The sequence below is a fragment of the Pongo abelii genome, chromosome 1 (genome assembly GCF_028885655.2).
Source record: "Pongo abelii isolate AG06213 chromosome 1, NHGRI_mPonAbe1-v2.0_pri, whole genome shotgun sequence".
NCBI lineage: Eukaryota > Metazoa > Chordata > Mammalia > Primates > Hominidae > Pongo > Pongo abelii.
The window spans coordinates 12,316,624-12,339,900 of NC_071985.2; the positions used below are offsets into that span (position 1 = coordinate 12,316,624).

The following is a 23,277-nucleotide window of genomic DNA, read 5'->3' on the forward strand; positions in this document are numbered from 1 at the left end:
GAAGGAATAGTTGACACTGCTGGCGGGAATGTAAAATGATGCAGCTGTGGAAAACAGTATGATGATTTCTCAAAAACCCAACCCAAAAGAAATGAAAGCAGAGACTCAAGCTGACATTTGTAGACTCATGTTCATAGCAGCATTGTTCAAAATAGCCAGAAGGTGGAAGCTACCCAAAGGTCCGTCAATGGATGAATGGATAAGAAAATGTGGTAATCGTCTACCTGTCTTTAAAATCAATACTACTCTGAGAATTCTGACCATGGGCCTGTTCTCCTGTATGTGCTGTTCAAATTGGTACCAACTTTGTGGTCGGAAATCCCTACACTGAAAGATTCACATAAAAAAACCATCTCAGGCTGCTAACCCCTGTGGTATGACTGGCAGAAAAAAAAATGTCTACAGGGACAAGCCAATCCATATTATTCAGCCTTAAAAAGGAAGGGAATTCTGACACATGCTACAATATGGATGGACCTTGAGGACACTACGCTAAGTGAAACAAGCCAGTCACAAAAGGACAAATACCATATGATTCCACTTATATGAGGTATGTAGTCAAATTCACAGAGGTTCACAGAGATGGAAGGTAGAATGGTGGTTGCCCCAGGCCAGGTGTGAGGGAGGATTGGAGGGTTATTGTTTAGTTGTTACAGAATTTAGTCTTGCAAGATGAAGAGTTCTAGAGGTGGATGGTGGTGATGATGGTTGCATAACAAGATGTGTGTGTATTTTACCACAATAAAATATATACATGAAAATACATGGATATATACATATATACTATAATATATCAGTCATATAAAAAAAGTTGATACATGGGTAGGTAGGTTGATAGATATAAAAATTGATAGCTTTATGGTGTATTCATTTTCTATTACTGCTGTGTAACAAATTTGCACAAACTTGGTGGCTTATTAACAACACATATGTATTGTCTTACAGTTCTGGAGAAACAAGTCAGAAATTAAGGTGTCAGCAGGGCCACACTCTCTCTCTGGAGGGTCTAGGGGAAAATTCTGTTTCCCAGCTTTCTGCCTTTAGAAGCTGCCTGCATTCCCTTGGCTCACGGCCCTTTCCTCCATCTTCAAAGCCATCTTCCTCCTACCTGAAATTTTTTATCCTTTACCAACATCTCCCTAACTGTTCCATTCTCTTGTAACTTCTATTCTACCTTCTACTTCTATGAGATCAACTTTTTTCAATTCCACATCTGAGCAAGATCATTGGTATCTGTCTTTTCGTTCCTGGCTTATTTCACTTAACATGATGTCCTCCAGGACATCAATATCTTTGGAAGCCATTATTCAGCCTACTCACTCATGAATGGACAGGAGAAAAGAGAGAAGGAAAATGAAAAACAATGGAAGAAAATAGCCTCTGTATACTTGTATATAGTTTGCAAGCTTTTTGTGATAAAAAAAGGTTTATAATAAAAAATGCAACATTTTAAAATTGGCTTTCTTAATTGATATAATTTGGATATTTGTCTCTTCCAAATCTCATGTTGAAATGTGACTCCTAATGTTGGAGGTGGGGCCTGGTGGGAGGTGTTTGGGTCATGGGGGTGGATCCCTCGTGAATGGCTTGGTACCTCCCTGCTGTAATGAGTGACTTCATGGAAATCTGGTTATTAAAGAGCCTGGCACCTCCCTCCCCCTCTCTCTTGCTCCCTCTCTTAATATGTGACAAGCCAGCTCCCCTTGCCTTCCTCCATGACTGGAAGCTTCCTGAGGCTTCACCAGAAGCAGATGCCGGCACCATGCTTCTTGTACAGCCTGCAGAACCATGAGTCAAATAAACCTCATTTCTCTATAAACTACCCAGCCTCAGTTATTCCTTTATAGCAACACAAATGGACTAAGATATTAATGCAAGTATAATTTAGTGTATTTGGGGTGCTTTTCCAGGTGCGAGATGGGTTCCACTAAACCATCCAGCACGTCTGATATAATTATCCTAATGAGCAGAGTAATACATTTGTAAGGTGTCAAATCTGTAACAGGAATGCTGTCTATAGCTGCAATGTTTACAGCTCCCTCTGGAAAATTTCCAGTCTCGCCACAGTCAGGTTTCCCGTCCCTACACTTCCCTTGTGCTGCTGGCATTCATAAGGAGATTTATACAGATTGTCTATCAAATGAGGTATTTTGATGAGGTGTTGCATTCACTTTTTCTGTAAAGCATGGCTTTGAAGAATTGAAAAAATTAAACATCTCCCAAGGGGCTTCGTTATTGTTCTTCAGTTAATGAATATTTCTTTTAAAAGCCAAGCCCTGTGCTGAGAGCTTTCTGTGGATTAAGGCATTGATTTCTTGCACTGTCCTATGAGGTGAGTGGTAGCACTATGGTCATTTACAGATGAGGAAGCTGCCTCGTAGAGAGGGCATACAACCTGCCCAAGGTCCCCCAGTGACTGATTTTTGAAGGCATGAGAGGGGAGGCATTTATGAAACAACACGGAACCCTATTTATGCACTACAGCTAATCACATACATGTCTTCTGAAACGATCAAAGACAGGTCTGACCTCAGAGTCCCCTCACACCACTGTGCACTTCAGATCAGACTATTAGCTAACACACATCGCATCTGCTCTCTTCAAACTCTTTAGAGCTTCTAAAACATACAAAGAAAGCAGAAGAGAGAGTTCTTGCCCTTTTAAATATCCTACAATTTAATCTGGGAGATAATACATATACCCTATAATGTAAGTAAAGTTACAAAATGATCTATACCCTCAAACACACAAGAGTGACCAAGAGCAGGTCAACATACCCAAAACCAAAGAGTGATAAGGATGAAGTCTGTTGGAGATTTTGTGGTTAAATGCATTTCTCTTTTCTAGGCATTTGAGGGCACAGCCTGGCAGTTTAATATGACAAACTGGGTTCTTCTATAGATTTTACTCAGAAATATCCTTTATGAGTGAACAAAAAAGTAATTTTCAACCGAGTTGGGGCTTTTTAAAAAATTTATGTTAGTATGAACACTGACTCCTTGGAAATTATACCAATGCTCAACAAGCAAATTTTTAGTAAAGAAAAATAGAGGAGGACAAAGAAGGGAATCTTGATTTAGAGCAATGGCAAGAAGGCAAGCTGCATCTATAAATTTCTAAAGAGCAGCTTGTTAAATAAATGGTTTCTCTTTGGAAGGCAGATGTTTATCAGTAAATGCTCCTCTGAAGTGCAGCTTGTTAATCTGCAGAGGCAGATGTCTGGGCACTTTTGTTCCCAAAAGGTCGTGATGAGATAAGGAGGGGGAAAGCTTGACAGCTGCTCTGGGATCTGTATTCATGAAGCAACCCAGAATCAGGTTAGCTGTGTTTATGCTCACAGCTGATCACAGACTTTCCTTCTAACATACAGAATGGTGCGCCCACATTTGTGAGTATACAAACGTGTGCACGCACACACACACACACACACACACCCCTTCTTACCTGATTCTGGCATAGCAACACAGAGATTAATATTCAGAAAGAGTTCTGTACCAGGACTTTGTACCAGTGTTTCCAACAGTGGTATACAGCACACTGGTTCATCAGGCTAAGCAAGAAGAAATGAAACCAGGCTTGCTTGATGAAGTCTAAAACTGGAGGTCCTAAGGGGTTAAAGTGAAGGAACGGTCAAAGTTTCCTACCTACTGTTAGCTGCACTTAGAAGCAGCAGTAAAATCTTGGGAAAGAGGCATGAAATATACATGGGCAGTGTAATGTTCCTCCAAATATTACATGAGAAACCTGGAGATGCCGCTTTTGCTTTTAAATCCAGAGCAGAGGATAAGTTTAAGACTTGAGCAACACAAGGTACTGGAGGGAGTCTGTTCCCCACAAACTCTGCAAAGAATGTTACTCTCCATGAGGGCAGGGAATTTTACTTTCTTAGCATTGTATGTCCAGCCCTGGCACAGGATCTAGCCCAATACATATTGGATGAATGAACAGATAATATGAATCAATGCACAAATGCCATATTACAGCAAATATTTCACCTCTTGGGGATCTTAGCTAAAGCAAAAGTAAATTTGTCCAGCCAGCATTTCCTCTCTCTAATATCATAACCACTATTTGAGCTCATTGGAAGAGAAGCTTAAAAGGCAGATGTAAATGTTTATTCCTCTATCACTGCGAATCTTAGCACAGCCTTGATAACCAAATACCAATCAACTCTACAAAATAACAGAAGTTGGCCAGGCACAGTGGCTCACAACTGTAATCCCAGCATTTTTGGAGGCCGAGGCGGATGGATCACTTGAGGTCAGGAGTTTGAGACCAGCCTGACCAACATGGTGAAACCCTGTCTCTACTAAAAACACAAAAATTAGCCTGGCATGGTGGCGGGCGCCTGTAATCTCAGCTACTTAGGAGGCTGAGGCAGGAGAATTGCTTGAACCCAGGAGGCCAAGGTTGCAGTGAGCCAAGATTGCACCACTGCACTCTAGCCTGGGCGACAGAGCAAGACTCCATCTCAAAAAAAAAAAAAAAAGAAAGAAAGAAAAAAAAAGCACACCCATCCCTCTGGATGGAATGGGACATCCTTTTCCCTACAGAAGGCATGTTTTATCCCTTTAATGTTGGTAGGAAAATGGTTGGGTAAAGTCCTTTCCATCTCTCCCCATTTTGGGGGCAGTCATGTCCTCATTACTGTTTCCTCTCTCTCATCGCCAAATATATATCCACAAATGTTTGCTACTTATATTACAAAACCTTTAGAAAATTCTCTCTTCCCACCTTCCAGAGTTCTCAACTTTCCCCTGTTCTCTTCAACCCTCTTCACTTTCCAAGTAAAATTTTAAAGGTGGCATCCAAAGCCAAACCTCACTTTTCACTTGACAAAACCCAATAATTACTCTGTTTTCTTAAGTCAGATGCTCCTGCTAATCTGATACAACCCACCCAAAATTAGCGCTTTCCTTCCCCTCAATGCCGATGGCATTAAATGACTCAACTCTGCCTCGCACCAGCCCCTTCAGCTTCCAGGGTTTGAGCTGACCTCCTTGGCAGGACACACTCTCTTGTTCTGTAGCATCTTTTCCATTCACCCTGATAAACCATCTTCTTCACTTCAGCACCCCTCTCTCTAGCTTAAATGAAGTCAGGCTTGGCTCTTTCGCCACAGGGTTATAGCAGCAGCAGATGCTCTGCTATCTGGCATAGTTGGGGGAAGGAAAAATGTTGCTTAATCTATATTCCAGTTAAAGGACAGGGGTCACGTTTATCATACTTGGGTGGTCAACCTTCAAATACAGTAATTTACATGGTAAAGTGTACTTAGTACTAAGTAACACTGAATTTTGATGAGTCTTTGATGATTCAGAAGGTACTGCAGGAATACTGCAACACTTATGAGTCATCATTATGAATATGAGCGATCACTGAATTGTAGGTTTTGAAAGGCCGCTGATGGATCAGATTGGCCTCTGTGCAGTTGTCTGTTTCCTTGCATTGGACAGGGGCAGCACATCTCTGAACTTGCCTGGAAAATCTCTGGAGGGCACTAGCTGGCGTCTTGGCGTCTGTTCAACAAATATTTAAGTTCCTACTATGTGCCTGGCAGAATTGCTAGATCTTTGGTTCTGACATTATCTACTGCATATGATGATCTTCCTCCTTGAGTGCCTTAGCAAATAGAATGGGTACCATGACTCCCTGTCTCTAACTTTTAGGAAAAAGTTTGTTTTTTTCTGTTTTTCCCAGTTGATAGTTAATTTTAACAAATGGAGAAACTTCACAGGGTCTTCCTCTTGATTTTTATCTGATCTGTTGGGTAATAGCGCACAATTGGAGTGTAAAGCATAACTAGGTTTCTGAATTATTTTCAGCTGATTGACAATGTTTCTAACTGCAAAAGAGAACAAACTCATTTCTATGCCAAACAGGACTAAAAAACATTCATGGATGTGTACACTTCCTTGTAACTCACCAATTTATTCTGGGGGGGGGGTAATATGTCCACTGATTGATATTTGATCCCTAACTTTATTCAAGATTTATTTATTTTGAGACAGAGTTTCGTTCGTTGCCCAGGCTGGAGTGCAATGGCATGATCTCGGCTCACTGCAACCTCCACCTCCCAGGTTCAAGCAATTCCCCTGCCTCAGCCTTCTGAGTAGCTGGGATTACAGGCATGCACTGCCACACCCGGCTAATTTTGTATTTTTGGTAGAGACGGGGTTTCTCCATGTTGGTCAGGCTGGTCTCGAACTGCCGACCTCAGGTGATCCTCCCACCTTGGCCTCCCAAAGGGCTGGGATTACAGGCATGAGCCACTGCGCCCAGCCTCAAGATTTAATTTGAAGGCCCAGTGGAGAGAAATGGGATCCCGCCAACCAGGAAGCCAGGTCCCTGGCTCTGCTGGGGACCAAACTGTCACCTCAATTTGCTGTACTTCAGCATTCCCAATGGTTTTAAACTGGATGTTAGTACTTGCCCATAGCAATGTAAGGAAATATCTGACGGTGACTGGAAGGCTTTATATGAGCCATTGAAATATCTTTTGGAGCTAACTGCTACCTTTTCTGAAAAGAGCTGCATTACCTTAAAAATAACCAAGCACTTTAACACTAAAATGTTTTCCCCTGGAATCCTTCAAATTTTCTTGATAAGCTCATCTCAACAGAATTTTTAAAAATCAACAATCTATCATATCCGGTTAAAATATTTTTAATTAATGGTATTTAGCACTATATACCAACTCGATTTTATATATTTTATTGAAAATATGCACAAAATAAATACATTTTCTTTTCTATTAATAAGATAAACAATGTCACATGATTAAAGGTAAGTACTGAAATTCTTTCAGATAATCTGGAGGGAAATGTCCTTTATCTCTTTGCCGAGTTTCTCTCTGGGAAATGAAGAAACAAGATTGTGAGAGTTCAAAGTTCCTTCCTCACCTGCGGCAAGTTCACACTTGGCAGGTCGCCGTATGTATTATATTTACCTTATGGATGGTAGAGACTGTCTGTGATCAACAGCATTTATGACTGTCTAGTTCTTGTTTCTTCCATTTCATAGAATATACACTCTCAAGGTTCTCAAAAACCATTTAATCCAAGATACTTTCCTAGGCGAGAATTTAGGGATTGCTTGTTTTGTGAGTCTCCAAAAGGCTATAATAATACTTAAAAGCAAGGGATGAGGCAAAAGGCATCTTTGAAAATTACACTTGAAGAATGCAGTGTAAATGGAATTAGATATTCCAAGTGTTAAAAAAAAAAATGGGACTGGCTGAGTTTAGGGGTTACTTCATTTAAATCCTCACTTTTCACTCAGACTAGTCAAAATAGCACCCATTTCAGGCTAGACTTGTTGCCAAGCTAATTTTTTAAAAGTACAATAATATACACTTGTAAAAATTTGAAACAGTGCAGAAAGAACGAGAAATAGCCAAACCATGAGTTCCCTCACCTCTGATCCCTTAATCCCATTCCTTGGAGGTAACCACTTAAAAATTTCTGTGTATCCTCTTAGACTTTTTATTTTTTAAGAGATGAGGTCTCAGCACAGGCTGGAGTGCAGCTGTGCAATCATAGCTCACTGCAGCCTCAAACTCCTGGCCTCAATCGACGCTCCCACCTCAGCCTCCTGAATAGCTGGGTTTACAGGCATGTGACACTGTGCCCAACTCTTCTTGACGTTTTAATGCATATACTGGCGTATATTTCCTTATACACACACACCGAATCAGAATATACTTTCAGTTCTACAATTTGACAATACACGTAGCTGATTTATAGCAAGTATGCCATGAACTGAGGGTTTTTTTTGTTTTGTTTTTGCAGGGCTGCCAATATGCTGTCTTCACGGGACGGTAAAGAAAGTATCACTTGGGCTGCATCTAATATGAAATCCTGAAGGTGGGTGTAGAGAGGGTGCTAGGGCTTTGATACTGCGCTTTCTAAGAGAAAGAAAACCATCATGGTCCCCCCGCCCCGAACTCATTTAACAAGGCTTGATGGAGTGAACAATTTCATGGCAGGCACTGAGCTAGGCTCTGGGTATTCTAAGCTCAGGAAGAGGCAGGGCTCCTGCCCTCAAGAGGCTTTACAGTCTGCTCTCCATCCAACTCCTGTCCCTAGAGGATCTGCTCAACTCATTCAAGACAACCGTTACTGAGCACCTATCATAAAGCAAGCACTATTTTAGACGCCATATAAAGATGAGTAAGGTTCCAAACCTGCCCTTAGGGAATGTTAAGTCTAACAGGGAACTAGATGATGTTTCAGCAAGGGCTGTATGAAATGTGCATGGCGGTGTTACAGAGGCAAGAAGAGGGGTCACTTCACTTACCTTTGGGGTGGTGGGAGGGACGGGTTGGGAAGCTTTCCTGAATTGGGTGGAACTGGGCTGGGGTTATTCCAGACAGAGGGGCCAATGTGAGCAGATACCTCCTTCAGGGTACAGCAGCGGTCTAGGGCTTCCAAGGCATGAGGCAGGCAGGGTCAGACATGGAAGGCTTTGCATGCCTCTAAGCGGCTGGGATATATCCTAGATCACAGGGAGATGGCTATTCAGGCAGCAGGAGGATTGAGGCTGGGGTGTAAAGAATCAGAGAGCCCACTCTTCCAGCTCTAGGAGGTGGGAACCAACCTGGCAGCCTGTGTTGCAGATGAATCCAGAGGAGAAATGATGAGAACCTAAACCAGGGCAGGTGTAGAGATGAACTTAAGACCTATCTAGTGCGTAAAATCACCAGGGCTTGAGAACCAACTGGATGTGAAGGTTGAGAAAAAGAGAAGTGTTATGGTCTGATGTATCCCCCAAATCATCTTGAAATGGAATCCCCAGCATGATGGTGTTTGGAGATGGCATCTTTGGGAGGTAATTAGGTCATGAAGGTGGAGCCCTCATGAATAGGATTAGTGCCTTTATAAGAGGCCAGAGAGCAAGCTTACCCTCCACCCACTGTGAGAACATGAGAAGATGGCCGCTGCATCCCAGAAGAGGGCCCTCACCAGAACTCGGCCATGATGGCACTGTGATCTTGGACTTCCAGCCTCCTGAACTGTAAGAAATAAACGTCTGTTCTCTAGAAGCCACCCAGTTTGTGGTATTTTGTTACAGCAGCAGGAGCTAAGACTGAAGAGGTCAGGGGCAACTCCCAGGTTGATGGTGTTATTGACTGGCAGAAGAAATTCAGTCTCCCTGGAAGTTGGGTTAAAATAATTGTTTTTAAAGACTTCTGCACTATCTGCAACCCTCTGTACTTGTGCTTTACCCTCAGCATACAATCCTTTTTCTGTCTGAAACACTATCAAATCCTACCTTTCCCTCCAATCTTCTTTAAATGAGCCAACAAATCTTCCACACCTCCTATTGTCTTCAACCTAGCAAAGCCAGCTGAGTCTGCCAACAGTCCCCACAATCCCCTGACGCTGCTCTTGAGGGGCTCACTGTGAGAAGGGCCCTTAGCAATCCCATTCCCAGACCTCTTTGCAGCATTGGGTTCTGCTGGCATGCTTCAAACGCTCTTCCTTGCTTTCTCGGCATTGCACTCTCCCTCCTGGCTTCCTCCAACCCACAGCTGCTCCCCTGCTGGCTCCCCCTCCTCCTCCTCCAGATTCTCTTCTCCTCATATGCTCCACAGGTGATCCCATCGCACTGTAGCCTGACCTCCATCTCCACGTTGAAGTCTCTCAATTCTAACAACTCCAGACATTCTTTTTAAATTCCAAAGTCTAGTATCCAACTGCCCATATTCAGTCCAGTCACATCGAATCTTTCCAAAATCCATCCTTTCTCCCATCCCCCGGCCTCTGTCTTAGCAAATGGTCCTGCCATCCACTCATTCCCCAAAGCCTGGTATCTGGGCACTGCTGGCAGCAGCACGGATGCACCACTCTCCTGCCCCTCGCCTTTCTAGCTGCTGTTTACCCTAAGATGTTCTTCCTTTCCTTAAAAACTGTATTTGACATATACAAACATTATCTACAAAATCACCATACCAGATTTTAGGTTATCATTCCACTTTGCCTTTATTTTTTATATTTAAGTATAACATATTTAATATGTACAAAACTGTTATCTATTAGTTGTAAAGCATAATATATTAATAGCAAAAACACTTGTAAGCCTACCAGGAGGAACCAGAACAGCTGCATAACTTGGCATCTACCTATGTGCTCCTATCCCTTCCACTTCCTGCCTCCGTGGGTAATTACTATGCTCAATTTTGGTTTATCATTGTTACCTTTTTTTTTTTAATAGCATAGTTTTATCATATATGTATGCTTAGACTACATATTCTTTGGTTTTGCTTGTTTTTGGGCTCAATAAAAATAGTACCCCCCATGTGGTCTCTTTGAACTTGCTTCTTTTCCTTAATATTTTCTGAGATTCATTCTTCCTGTGAGGTATAGCTATAGTTTACTCATTTCCACTACTGAATAATATCCTGGAGGATTAATCTATCTATCTAATTATTTGCCTATTTTCCTGCAGGCAGACACGCATTTCGCTTTTCCAGTTATAACTGTTATAAACATGTGACTATGAGCATTCCTACACATCCCTCCTAGTGGCCACGTGCAAGAGTCTGCTGGAGATGAGGTGGGAGCTGGAAGCAAGATCATAAGGTCTGCAGATGTTCAAGTCTGTAAGGGATAATTGTTTTTTAAAGCAGTGGTGCCTGTTTACACATCCACAATGTTGTACAAGTCCCTACAGATCTAACAACTGGTACTGTCAGACCCAACCTTTGCAATTCTTATGGATATAAAATGGAATCTCATTGTGGTCCTAACTCATATTTCCCTGACCACCAATGCTACAGAACATCTATTTATTTAAAAGCCCTATCTATTTCCTCTTGTGTAGTCTTCACTATTTTTCTATTTTTTTTAAATAGGAATTCTCTATATTTGTGATTATGAATCCTTCATCAGTTATTTGTATTATAAATGTCTTCTCAAGTTGTGGATCATCTTCTCACTTCAAGTGTTTGCTTAATATAAGCCTTTAGTTTTAACAGAATTGACTTAACCATCTTGTCATTTATGATTATTACTTTATGTCTCAAGAGATTCTTTCCCGCCCTAAGGCATTTTTCATCCAAACACTGACAATTTTTGCTTTTTGTATTAAAGCCCTTAACATATTTGGAACTTATCACCAGCTAAGGTGAGAGAAAGGAAAATTTCTTTTTTTCCCACATGAATAGCCATTGTTCTGGGATTACTTAGGGAGTGGTCCTTCCTGTCCCCACTGACTTGCCATGTCACCAGGTCATTTTGCAAACGTCAACATACGCATGGGTGAGTTTCCAGGCCCTTATCTTGTTCCCCTGATCAGAATGCCTACCTCTGCACCACGACACTGTCTTGACAATAAAACTTGGTATCACATAGGGTGCGTCTCCTCAACCTCTCCTTCATATTTAGAAGCATTTGGTAATTTTAAGTCCTTTGCTACTCCATATAAACACCTGCTTGTTTCATTCAATAAAATCTCTGTTGGAATTTCCATTGAAAATGGTATTAAATCCATAGATCAATTTCAGGAGATCTGATACCTTTATAATCTTTAATATTCCTATTCATGAACAAAGATAGTTCTCCATTTGTTCCTCCCTTGCTTCTTCGTCTTCATCCTTCAGATCAAACCAGGACTCCAATGCTACCTTCTCCTGACTATTGCCACCACCATCTTAAAGTAGGATGAGTGTATACTTTGCATGCAAATTTTTGAAATAACTGCAATCATCCAAGAAAAAGACGACATGGGTGAGTTTGAGGCCTGTTGCTTGAGTGATGGCACCATTCTTCATTACTGAATATATTGAGAATTGGACGGGAATAAAACGGTAAGAAATGAGTGACGTTATGCTGCCCACTTGTCCAACTCTGCACGGGATATCAGAGCCTGGCTGAGAACCTGTTCAATCCTGAAAACAATTAAAAGATGTTAACCGGCCGGGCGCGGTGGCTCATGCCTGTAATCCCAGCATTTTGGGAGGCTGAGGCGGGCAGATCACGAGGTCGGGAGACCGAGACCATCCTGGCTAACACAGTGAAACCCTGTCTCTACTTTTTTGTATTTTGTAAAAATACAAAAAATTAGCTGGGTGTGGTGGCGGGCACCTGTAGTCCCAGCTATTCTGGAGGCTGAGGCAGGAGAATGACGTGAACCCGGGAGGCGGAGCTTGCTGTGAGCCGAGATTGCGCCACTGCACTCCAGCCTGGGCGACAGAGCCAGACTCTGTCTCAAAAAACAAAACAAAACAAAACAAATGTTAACCACCCTTAACAGTAACTTTCTCTCCTCATTTCCTTTTTGTTTCCTCAGGGGCACGGAAATATGAAATTATGGGAGGATGAAAATGCCCAGAGAGCATGGCTGCTTGACCACACTGGGGCAAATGGCTTCAGTGTTTCTGACAAGCAAGCAGTGAGAGCATGCCTTTTGCCAAAGGGAGTTCTACAACCATTTAGTCCAGCCTTTAGAAAATGAGGTCTTCCAAAGAGAACAGAGCTACACCTTCCCCGTCAGAATCCACTGTTATAACCACTTAGATTAAAATGCCCCATTTCTCATAGTATCACATTTTGTCACAGGGTCACATTTCTCTATTCAACTCAGTTTCAGGCTTTTCTTCTAAGAGGAAAAAAAGAGGACTAAGTGGCCTCCTAGATTCCACTGTAAAAACAGAAAAAAGCAGGTTGACTTGCTTTGAAATCAAACGACCTCTGTCTTCAGTCTGTCCCCATCTCAGAGGGACCAGGGAAACCACAGGAACCCTGCTCACTGCTCTTCACGCAAGGTCCCGAAAAAACAGCGCCTGTTTTCCAGGCACTGCAGGAAGACCCTGCTCCTCCAAAAGGTTCCACTAAATAGTCTTCGAAAACCAGAAGCAGGGAAGTGTCAGCCAGATGCACACAGGTTTTTTGTTGTTGTTATTTTTAAGGCACTCTAGGTTGTATTTCCTTGAGGATCATCAAGAACAAAAAAGGCAAAAAAAAAAGTTAGTCTGTATCATATCCCAAAATGGGTCCAAGCCATTTCTCAACCTCAGCCACAGATATGTTCTTCCTCAATGCATAATCCTCAACCTGCAAAAGATGAGAAGCATTTTATTAAACCAACATGATAAGACTTTTGGAATAGAAGTTTCCACAAGATTTGCCAAGAAACATTAAGTACCTTCCATTTCTTGTCTTAATAGCAATCTACAGAGTTAAATGGAGATAGATATTTATCTACCAAGTTGCCTTTTTCTATGGGCAGAAAAACATGTAGTAAACATCTGATGCTTAGAAGCTGTGTGTGTGTGTGTGTGTGTGTGTGTGTGTGGTTTGCATGTAGAAGTGAGGGCTAGAATAGAGGTATTCTATTGAAATCAAATTAAGACATTAACTGGAGTAAATTTCTTCATCCTTACCCCTCACTTTATTCTCATTCACATTTAAAATGAGAGAGGTTCTAGAATTTCATTTGAACTAGGGAAGCCACATATAATGAAACAGCTGGCTTACCTGATCCTTGGAAATCTTCCCCACAGCAAAATATGTGGACTTCAGATTGGAGAAGTAGAGGCCTGAGACTGCTGAAGCAGGTGCCATTGCTAATGATTCTGTTAACCTAATGCCTAGAGAGAGCAACACCGGGAAAATGCTTATTGACTCAGTGTCTAGCACAGGGCCTGCAGCTAGCGGGCACTCAATGAACTCTTGTTGAACAAGTGAACCAAAGCAAACTCATGCCTTCTAGATAGACACATGACACAGCATGAAAGCTGTGATCAGACAAGTCTAGCAAATTCCTGCCAGGTGAAGAAACAAATTCGGGACATGCAGATCTCCTCTAACCCAGGGGGACAGGCCTGGGAAAGACTCTACACTCCTGCCTCCAGCCATCCCAGATCAGTTACAGGTGCCCTGACTTGCTCCTAAGCCTAGACCTTCTCAGGCAGGAGCTCTACCCCTGGAGATGAGAACAACAACTGAACAGCCTCCACCGGCTCTGTGCGGCCACTGATACTAGGGATGACTGAGAGCTCCAGTGAAGAAGGAACCCACAACATTGTGAGAAAGAACAGACAGTTTTCCTTGGGATCTGAGAGTTCAAACAGACCCTCAAGGCTATCTATTCGAAGCCACTCATTCTATGAACAAGGAAACAGAGCAACATGAAGGGTGAGTGCTTTGCCAGAGGTCGCCCAGCTAGCTTATGGCAGAAACAGGACTCGAACCCAGATCTCATGACTCCTAGAGTTAGTGTTGTTCCTGCTGAAGCAGATTCAGCACAGCTCATGGTTTCTCACTTAAATCTGGATGGCTTTATCAGCTTTGATGGCATGCTTTTTATTAATTCCGCTGAAAACTGTGAGCTTAGCCTGGGCCATCTCAACTAACTGAACTCTGCAGTAATGACAGAACAAGCACATCGACGTGACAATGTGCAGCCACAGAACCACGAGCCAATTCAGCTCTGGGCACAGGACGCTGAGGCCGGGTGTCTGGGCCTTTGTCTCAGAAAGGGACATGCCAGCTTCTCATTTTCAGCTATTAGAATCAATCCACAGGCAAAACATAATAGAGAATTATGATTACAGAAGAATATAAATGTTAATAACAGTGTAAAAGTAAAGAGAAAAGAGGGCTGAAGGGAAGGCTGGGCGCTCTGCAAGACCAGCACCCAGGGACACCATCCACAAGCAATGAGACAAGAGCGTGAAGCAAGTCACATTACTGAGGGACAAAGGTCGGTCTCTAAGGGAGGGATTAAAGACATCACCACGCCTGTGACAGGAAACCAGGGCAGGAGAGGCACGGGATGGTATACATAAGCTAAACTCCCATCTGTTGTAGGCCAAGAGGAAATAATTTAAATTGATAAATCTAAAAATAATGATGTAAGAATACTAATCAGTACTACTGAAGTAAAATGCCAGAATAAATAGCTACAAGTGAAAAAGGACAGCATAAGGGACAATGTGATTAGAAGCCCTTCCATTTTAAAAACATGTTTAACCCTAAGTGTCATTATGTTGATAAGAGTCTATCTACTGAAGAAGGAAGACAGGAACCGCGGCCTTCTGGCTCATACCCGTAGACTGCTCGATGTCTGCGAGTCTCCACATGGTGAGCTTCTCGGTGTGGTCAGGCTGGCTGGGGTAGCCGGGAGCCGGGCGGATGCCCTTGTACCGCAGCCTGCGCAGGTCTGCGACGTCCAGCTGCTCACTGCCACAGTAGGCCCACAGTTCTCGGCGAACTCTTTCATGGAGCTCTTCTGCAAAGGCCTTGGGACCCAAAGCAGCAGGCGTGCTTAGGCAGAGGTAGGGGCTCACGGCATCAGGGCAGCCTCCATCCCCTGAATCAGAACCACGAGGACACCCTCCCTCATCTGGACCACAGCCAGGGGAAATTTGGCAAGAGGAAACAGGCTGGATTCTTGATTGGTTTGTACTTTCATTAGCTGCTCTGCAGCTCAATTTTGGCCTCAACCTGAGCTCTGAAGGACCATACTTAATGACCTGAAGATTTTAGACCTTAAAACTTAACGATTTCCCTAAAGGTCAATCCAAAGCTCCACTGGCCAGAAAGAGCAGCTGGGACCATACAGCTGCTAGTTCCTCCACTGTTCACTGCAGGAAAAGGGACAGGCTCTCCCCACGGCAAAGGCTACCCTCATTCCATGCACAGGAAGATGAAGAATCTATAGATGACACCAGCATTACAATGAGGGGCTCTGAAATAAAAATTTGTTTTTAATTTTTTGGGGTACTGAGGAAAATGTCACATCACAACAAGCAAAGAGAGACAACAGAGATAAGGCAGAGATAAAGGCTCTAAGAGCAACAGCCAACTATGGCACCATTCAAGGTTTTTCTTTGCCTCAAAGATAATGTACACAAGCAATCTGGGGATACATAATATTAAAATATGTGTAATGTTAAAGCCAGCAGCATCCAACTCAAGAAAAAAAAAAAAAAGACACTGGTTCTAAGGGCTGATCAGTCTTCAGGCTCCCTACTGCCTGGCCTCTGTCCTCAGCCCCTCAGCGCGATGACTCTGCCTTACCTCTGCCAGCCGGTCCCCCAGCGCCTTGACCATGATGCTGCTGTAGTCGTCACCATCATCCTCATAGGCCTTGCTCAGCTCTTCTACCCCAAAGCAGGCAACGGCAAACAGGCCCAGGTAGTCACGGATGCCAGAATGCAAGGGAGCGATGAAGTCTGAGAGGCAGTAGTATGGCTCCGTGCTGGCAGAGTCCTTCTCAGCCTTAAAACCAAGGAGTGTGCGGGGGCGCCGTTAGCAAGAACGTGGCACCAGCACACCATGAAGAGCAATCGGGTATTGTCAAATGAGAATAAGCTTCACAACACAGATGGCAGCCTGTATTGTGCACTGTTACATCCCCAGTACTTGGAATTGTGTCTGACACATAGTGAGTATTCAATAAATATTTGTAAGATAAACAAATGAAATGAGATTTTTAAAAATGTATGACATGACATAACATAAATTGTCAAGACACCAGTTCACTGGCTCACTCACACACTGACCAAACATTTACTGAATGCCTTCAGGCACTGTGCTGAAGTCATGGTTTAAAAAAAAAAAAAAATCTGTCCCCAAGTGCTTTCAATTAAGTCTAGCACCATGTTCAAAAGAGATCCAATAAATGGAAGTGCCTCCACTCTGCATCAACAGCAGCAGCTCAAACAACAAACTGTTGGGGTCAGCGACGCCCAGGCCATGTGCTGCCTGCCATGTGGGGTGGGGTCGAGGGTCATACAGGAGCCGGCTGAGGACACCCAGGGCCGGCTGGGCACCAAACCAACAATTCAGCAGGATTTGCTTCTGGATTTTCTCCACAGCCCTGGGGCCTACTCTCCCCCATTTTTCACCCTCAGCTCATAAGCAACTCTTCCCTGCAACTAAGGTAACAAATAAAGTCTTATACATATTAAAAAAATCAATAAATATTTGCTGAGAAGGTAAATAGCTTATAACTAATACTCATTCAGTGGTTACTGTATGCCTGTTCTTAGTGCTTTATATGAATTACTATTTAACCCTCTCAACCACCTTGTGACATAAGTGATACCATCAGCTCCATTTTACAGACAAGATATCAGGGGCACAGGAAGCTTCATCAACTGGCCCAAGGTCAGACAGTGGGAGGGCCAGGGGGCTGGTACCACAACCCATGCCCCTACATATACGGTACTGCTTAGGACTGATCAATTAATCAATGAGTGGCCAACCCAGACACTTCACAGCTCGTTGCCCTCTGTGGAAGCAAGTGCAGCTTCATTGACACAGGGCAGGAAATTGCTAAGTGCAGGCGAGGAGGTGTTTGGTAATGGCACACAGGAATGTCACAGAGCTCAGGGACAGCTGTGCATGGGGAAGTCGTTTTCCAGGTATACTCGGCCCATCAATTATTCTTTGCTAACAAAGGCCAGAGGGGGACCCAAAGCTTCCCTGCACCACAGGAGAGACAGATCACAGAGCCCCATGGTACCTTAGAAGAGACAGCAATCAGAGCCTACTCAGAAGAGCAGACTCCCAGAGTAATAAGGCATTGCCACCAGAATGTTCCAGAGTGCACTGGAGGAAAGCCCCTCCTGAGAAATTGCTACCTGGGTAGCCTGGCCCAGTTCCCTTCTCCAGAGGCTAAAAAAAGGTGAACTCTGAGAATTCATTCTATTAAATGCCCTAATATGTCACAGACTGCCTGGACATGAATGGTACTAGAAGTAAAAAGAGATTGCAGAGGACACAGGACTTGAAAGATGAAAGACTGGGCTAGAGCAGAGGTTTTTGAACAGTTATGTCTGTAAAAGAAAAGCCACAAATTCCCTAGTGAGGAGGGGCTGGAACTTAACATTGGAACCCCAGTGCCTCGTATCCTGTGGTGTCCGAGCCTGGGCGCATGCAGTGAGGATTTACCGAGCCTGAGTGCACACAGTGAGAATTTACTGAGCCTGAGTGCATAGTGAAGATTTACGGAGCCTGAGTGCATAGTGAGGATTTACTGAGCCTGAGTGCACACAGTGAGAATTTACTGAGCCTGAGTGCACACAGTGAGAATTTACTGAGCCTGAGTGCACACAGTGAGAATTTACTGAGCCTGAGTGCATAGTGAAGATTTACTGAGCCTGAGTGCATACAGTGAGGATTTACTGAGCCTGAGTGCATACAGTGAGGATTTACTGAGCCTGAGTGCATACAATGAGAATTCACTGAGCCTGAGTGCATACGGTAAGGATGTAGCTGTCCTTGTTTAACTCTTCATGGTACTGTTGAAGGCCCCAAATTTAAGAATCCCTTCAGATGCTGTCATGGTAAAAATATGGATGATTATGAATTATATTGTGGTTGGGATTAAAATGTGCCACTATCTTTTTTGTTTGTTTTTTAGAGACAGGGTCTCGCTCTGTTGCCCAGGTTGGAGTACAGTGGCATGATCATGGCTTACTGCAGCCTCGAACTCCTAGGCTCAAGTGATCCTCCTGCCTCATCCTCCCGAGTAGGTGGCTGAAGGAGTACAGGCCTGCACTCCCCAGTGCGCGGCTCGTTTTTAAATTTGTTTTGTAGAGACAGGGTCTTGCCATCTTGCCGGGGCTGATCTCAAACTCCCGGGCTCAAGCAATCCTCCCACCTTGGCCTCTCAAAGTGCTGGATTACAGGTGTGAGCCACTGTGCCCAGCCAACACTATTATTTCTGAATGACTGAAAATGGCAGTAAAACAGAAAGTATAATTTTCTGCAAATTATTAAATTTGTTAATGACTGGTGAATTCTGGTTCCAATTCTTGATTAAGACACTCTTTTTTACAGCAGCTAAAGGGACATGCATATGCTATTTGCCTTTTCAAAGGTGGGGGGGGATGAGAGAGAAGTTGCTGAGAAGAGTCTGTTCTCGTCACTCGAAAGAAAAGAAACCAGCACAGTCAAAGAACAGCCATTGTGGGTATATACAGGCTGGGCCCTCCTCTCTATGTTGGGGGGCCCAGCACAATCTCCATCATCCTTCATCTTCTCTGTAAAACTCCTCTCTATGTTGGGGGGCCCAGCGCAATCTCCATCATCCTTCATCTTCTCTGTAAAACAGAAACTTAAACTGCCTAACATGGCTGTGTGGAAATTAAAAGCATGACCATCAAGCACCTTACTATGCACCTGGCACCTGGTATACATTCTGCAAATGTTTGTATGCACCTGTCTTCCCCTTTCAAGGGAAGCCACCTGACAGTCTATTTTTAATAATATGCATAGATGTTAACCAACGTTTTTGAACAAGTGAGTGTTCTCTTTCTTCAGAAGCTAAGAAGACTGAGATCCTGACATGTGACCACCTGAGACAGCAGCAATGGTCCTCGTCCATCCATGGAACACATTAAATGCCTCACTCCTGCTAAGTGGCCCTGCCTCTGGCGCCTTCTCTCCCCCGTCCTCACAGATGGCTTGGGCGTGTGACTGGTCACTTCTTGGGCATGTGACTGGTCATTTGGGAGGAGGTGAAACAGACTCTCATTTATGCAAAGCTCTTTTGTGTAGTGCTTAAACTCACAAGTGAAAACAGTGTGCTGGCTGTCAGTACACCTTCCATACCTGTTGCCTTAACCCATAGAAGGTGGCTATGGGCTCTGCAGCCTGGGGCACAGCACCCTCTGCGTACAGGTGAATGTCATCTTGGATACTCTGTGCTGGCCAGAACCCAACCACACCCCGGGCTTGGAGTTTCTTTTGACTAATCAGTGTGTTCAGCATATTTTGGGCATCATCGTAGACCTTTTTGGCCTCTCCACCTATTAGAAAAACATAATTAGAATTCACTTAAAGATGCCAAAAATAACCATCAAACAATGCTTCTTTTAAAAGCCATTACCCCTCCTCAGTCACCTTCTCTCTTCAGGCTTCTCCATTTTCCTCAAATGCTTTCTGGTGTTTGCCACTGACCCAGCTTAAAGTGGAACAGCCAGGGTTTTGTGGCTCCTGCTAAGTGCAGCTCCTACAGTCTGCTTCTCCTAGTTCAAGCCACTTAAGTTTTCCATTGGACAAAAAGCAGAGAGCCAAAGCTGTGGCTCCCCAAAGCATTCTGTCAGAGAGGATGAGAAAAAGCAGGCCAGATTCCTCACTGACGCTCCTCGTTGCACATACGACTCCACCGACTTTGCAGTGACCTCTGGGAGACATGACCTGTGCCTCGTATTCCGTGGTGCCTTTAATCCCAACCACAATATAATTCATAACAATTGATATTTTGACCATAACAGCATCTGAAGGGATTCTTAAATTTGGGGCCTTCAACAGTACCATGAAGAGTTAAAACAAGGACAGCTACATCCTCACCCTATGCACTCAGACTCGGTAAATCCTCACTGCACGCGCCCGGGCTCAGACACCACAGAACACAAGGCATGGTGAATATAAGGCAGGGGCCCTGTCCCCTAGAGGTCGCTGTGAAGTCAGTGGAATTGTATGTGCACAGGGAGCGTTAGTGGTAAGGGGTGAAGCGTGGCCCAAATCCTCACATGTGGCTTCAATGCTGCACCTGGGCTGGCCTGCTCCCGGACCTGCAGTGGGAGCCAGGCTCCCAGGACACCATCTAGGTTTCCGTGAGACTCGGCCACCCTGCCCATGGTGAGAAGCCTGTCCCACGGCCCCCGGACAGCTCACCTGTGATGATTCAGGGGCAGCACACTGGAGAAGCCCCTTGCTCATCACCACGTTCCTGGCTACCTGAGAGTTCCTGAGTCTCAACACCCTAACACGCACACCCAGGCCGGCCCCTGTGGAAAACTTGGCAAGAGGCTGGTTTCTAGGCTCCTCTCAGCCCTAATCCCATGCTTCTGTGAGTCCACCCCTCCCTGCTGCTCTGATCTGGCTACTACCTGATCCTTTGAATGGCTTTGCATTTGGATTCCGTGTCTCTGTCGGTGGATTTTGGGGTGAGGCTAGAAGTGAGAAGTGGGGGGTAGTAATTTATCACCTCACCTACTTCTCTAGTTTATCACCCTAAATCCCCATTCCCTTCCCAATGCTCCAAGCACAATGGGCTCCTTGCAGTTCCCCAAACAGGCACATGTGCCTGTGCCTTCTCACACTGTCTCCTCTCCCTGGAATGCCCTTTTCTTCAACACCTTATCACATCCACAGTCCTAGCCACGGCAACTCCCACTGAATCCTCAAAAACAGTTCGAACACCACCTTGTCCAGGAAGCCTGCCCTGACCTCCCAGTCTGAGCTCTATCTCCTCGTGTCCACAGGAGCCCAGGCAGGGCCCATTACTATTGGCTGTGCCAGCTAGTCAGGTGCTAGACAGCAGGGATTATATTGTCTTCCATTTATCCCTAGTGCTCAGCATGTAACTGATGTCAATAAACATTTATTGAAAGAATACAGTAGATACCAAATTTAGTTGATATAATAAGGACCAATCTAGCAGTTTGAAAACCATTAAAAAGTTGGGCAGGTGAGCAATATAAAAGCAAATATAAATTTGCACAATCCAAATCCACTGCTCCTCACCGATTCTGGTCTTCAAAGTCACAATCCCACATCTTCAATATCAGAGGCAGAAAGGAAGGGCTTACTGCACTAACCTACTGTTTTGTCGTTAAATATCTTGGGAAAGCCTCGATTCGGGTACTTGCCCCGGAGCTGCCAGACATCAAAGAAAGGCTTCCAGTCAATGTAGTCCACCAGCTTCTGCAGGTCATAGTCTTCAAAGACCTGGGTCCCAATAAACGTGGGCTTCACTACAGGAGAGAAGTATGGTTGTCAATGCTGACGCTGGCACCCTGCCTGATGGAGGCCTCCCTGCCAGCTCCTCACTGCTCTGCCAACTCCCACACTCCGCCTCCCTCCTGTCACCCATAGGAGTTGTTTTACAAAGAGGGGAACTTTAAATTATCGTGGAGAAGGAGTAATTCTGCAGTGAGTCTTAAATAAACTATTCTTCACATGCAGCTGACTACACCACCCTTGGAAACTGTTCCCTCAACCCTTCCATCCCCACCCCCCGCCCAAGAAGGAAAGACAGACAGGTTAATCCTCACTTGTACAAATGAAGACAAGGTGAACATGAAGAACTCTCCAGAAAGACATGGAGAGTAAGCTACTTATCTAAAGTTTCAAAACCGGAAACAATCATCTAGATTGCCTACTGACACATATGCTCAAAGTATGGGCAAATGAAGTCCCAAATTCAGGACTGCTGTGCTTTCTGCAGGGGAGGAAGGGAAACATGTGGGACTTCCGATACATACTCCTCAATACATAATCCTCCACTCTGCCAAGCACGTGTGCAGCACAGATGTATGAGCAAGGAAAAGCTGATTTATTACCTTAGAAATATGGATTCAATTAATATAACCTCTGTTCATTCTGCATTGTTTTTTAAAAATCAGATGGTACGTTATGTCTTAAGCTGGCTAGAAGGTATACATGGATGTTTAATATATTGTTCTTTATACCTCCTGGTGAGTCTAAAATGCATCATAATTTAAATAATGGTGAAGACTTCAGAGACAGATGGTGCTGCTGGGCTTTCTGGGGAGGTAGAGCAGCACTGCCATCTGCCCTCCGGACCGTAGTGTGGTCTGCACCTCGGACTCTGGTCTGACATGGCAGGATCAGGCTGGAGTCTAAGGTGTTGGCTCCATTGCCATATCCGAGCCTTCCTGTCTCTCTACTTCCTGATTTGTAACCAGGGATCAGGGAACTTCCTATTCTACCAATCTCAAGGGCTCCGGGAGAACACAGAAGCTTCTAGAGTATTTTTCTCTCATTTGACTTCTTACTACTGCCTGGAAATCTCTACCTTTTCATACTTCTTCACAGTAGCTCTTTCCCATTTGTTCCTCATCCTTCTACTACACGGGACAATCCCTTCTTTGGAAATATCCTATTATGTTGGTTTGTTGGTAACAAAGCCTTTATAGTCCCCTTACTAGAGAAACTAAAAGGAATCTACAGATAGGCCCTTGATTCAAGGATCCTCTCGCCTGGGAAGGCAGAGAGAACACGCTGCTGCAGAGCCACTGATGGACTCTCTCGTCTCCCAGAATTTAAGAAATGTTTGAGGTTGTACCATAAGGGCCGTAAAAGAAGACCCCCTTTTATTCCCTATCGACTTCCTGCAACTACCCTAGGACTGGCTGTCCTCAGATATATTTTAGAGGGCCAGGCCTCAGGGGCCCATGACCCTCAGGCAGCAGGGTGGACCCTGCAGTAGCCCCATGCCAGAGGTTAAAGGGGCCACTAAAAAAGCATCCCAACCGCTGCCAGGTGCTGTGGGCCTTTGGAGGGTATTTCC

General features: G+C 44.2%; 1 protein-coding gene across 5 annotated transcripts in view; it reads right to left on the minus strand.

Annotated features, from left to right (window-relative positions):
* Positions 1-9,957: 9,957 nt before the first annotated feature.
* MTR (5-methyltetrahydrofolate-homocysteine methyltransferase) overlaps positions 9,958-23,277 on the minus strand; it is a 106,948-nt gene continuing 93,628 nt past the window's right edge. For 4 of the 5 annotated variants that reach the window (XM_024232989.3, XM_054527936.2, XM_054527968.2 and 1 more), the window contains 6 exons: positions 21,563-21,718; positions 19,569-19,765; positions 16,026-16,226; positions 15,052-15,244; positions 13,479-13,591; positions 9,958-13,055 (listed from right to left, as the gene is read on the minus strand). In XM_024232989.3, the coding sequence (XP_024088757.1) occupies positions 12,969-13,055; positions 13,479-13,591; positions 15,052-15,244; positions 16,026-16,226; positions 19,569-19,765; positions 21,563-21,718 (947 nt within the window). In that variant the 3' untranslated portion in view covers positions 9,958-12,968. 5 annotated transcript variants of the gene reach the window in all.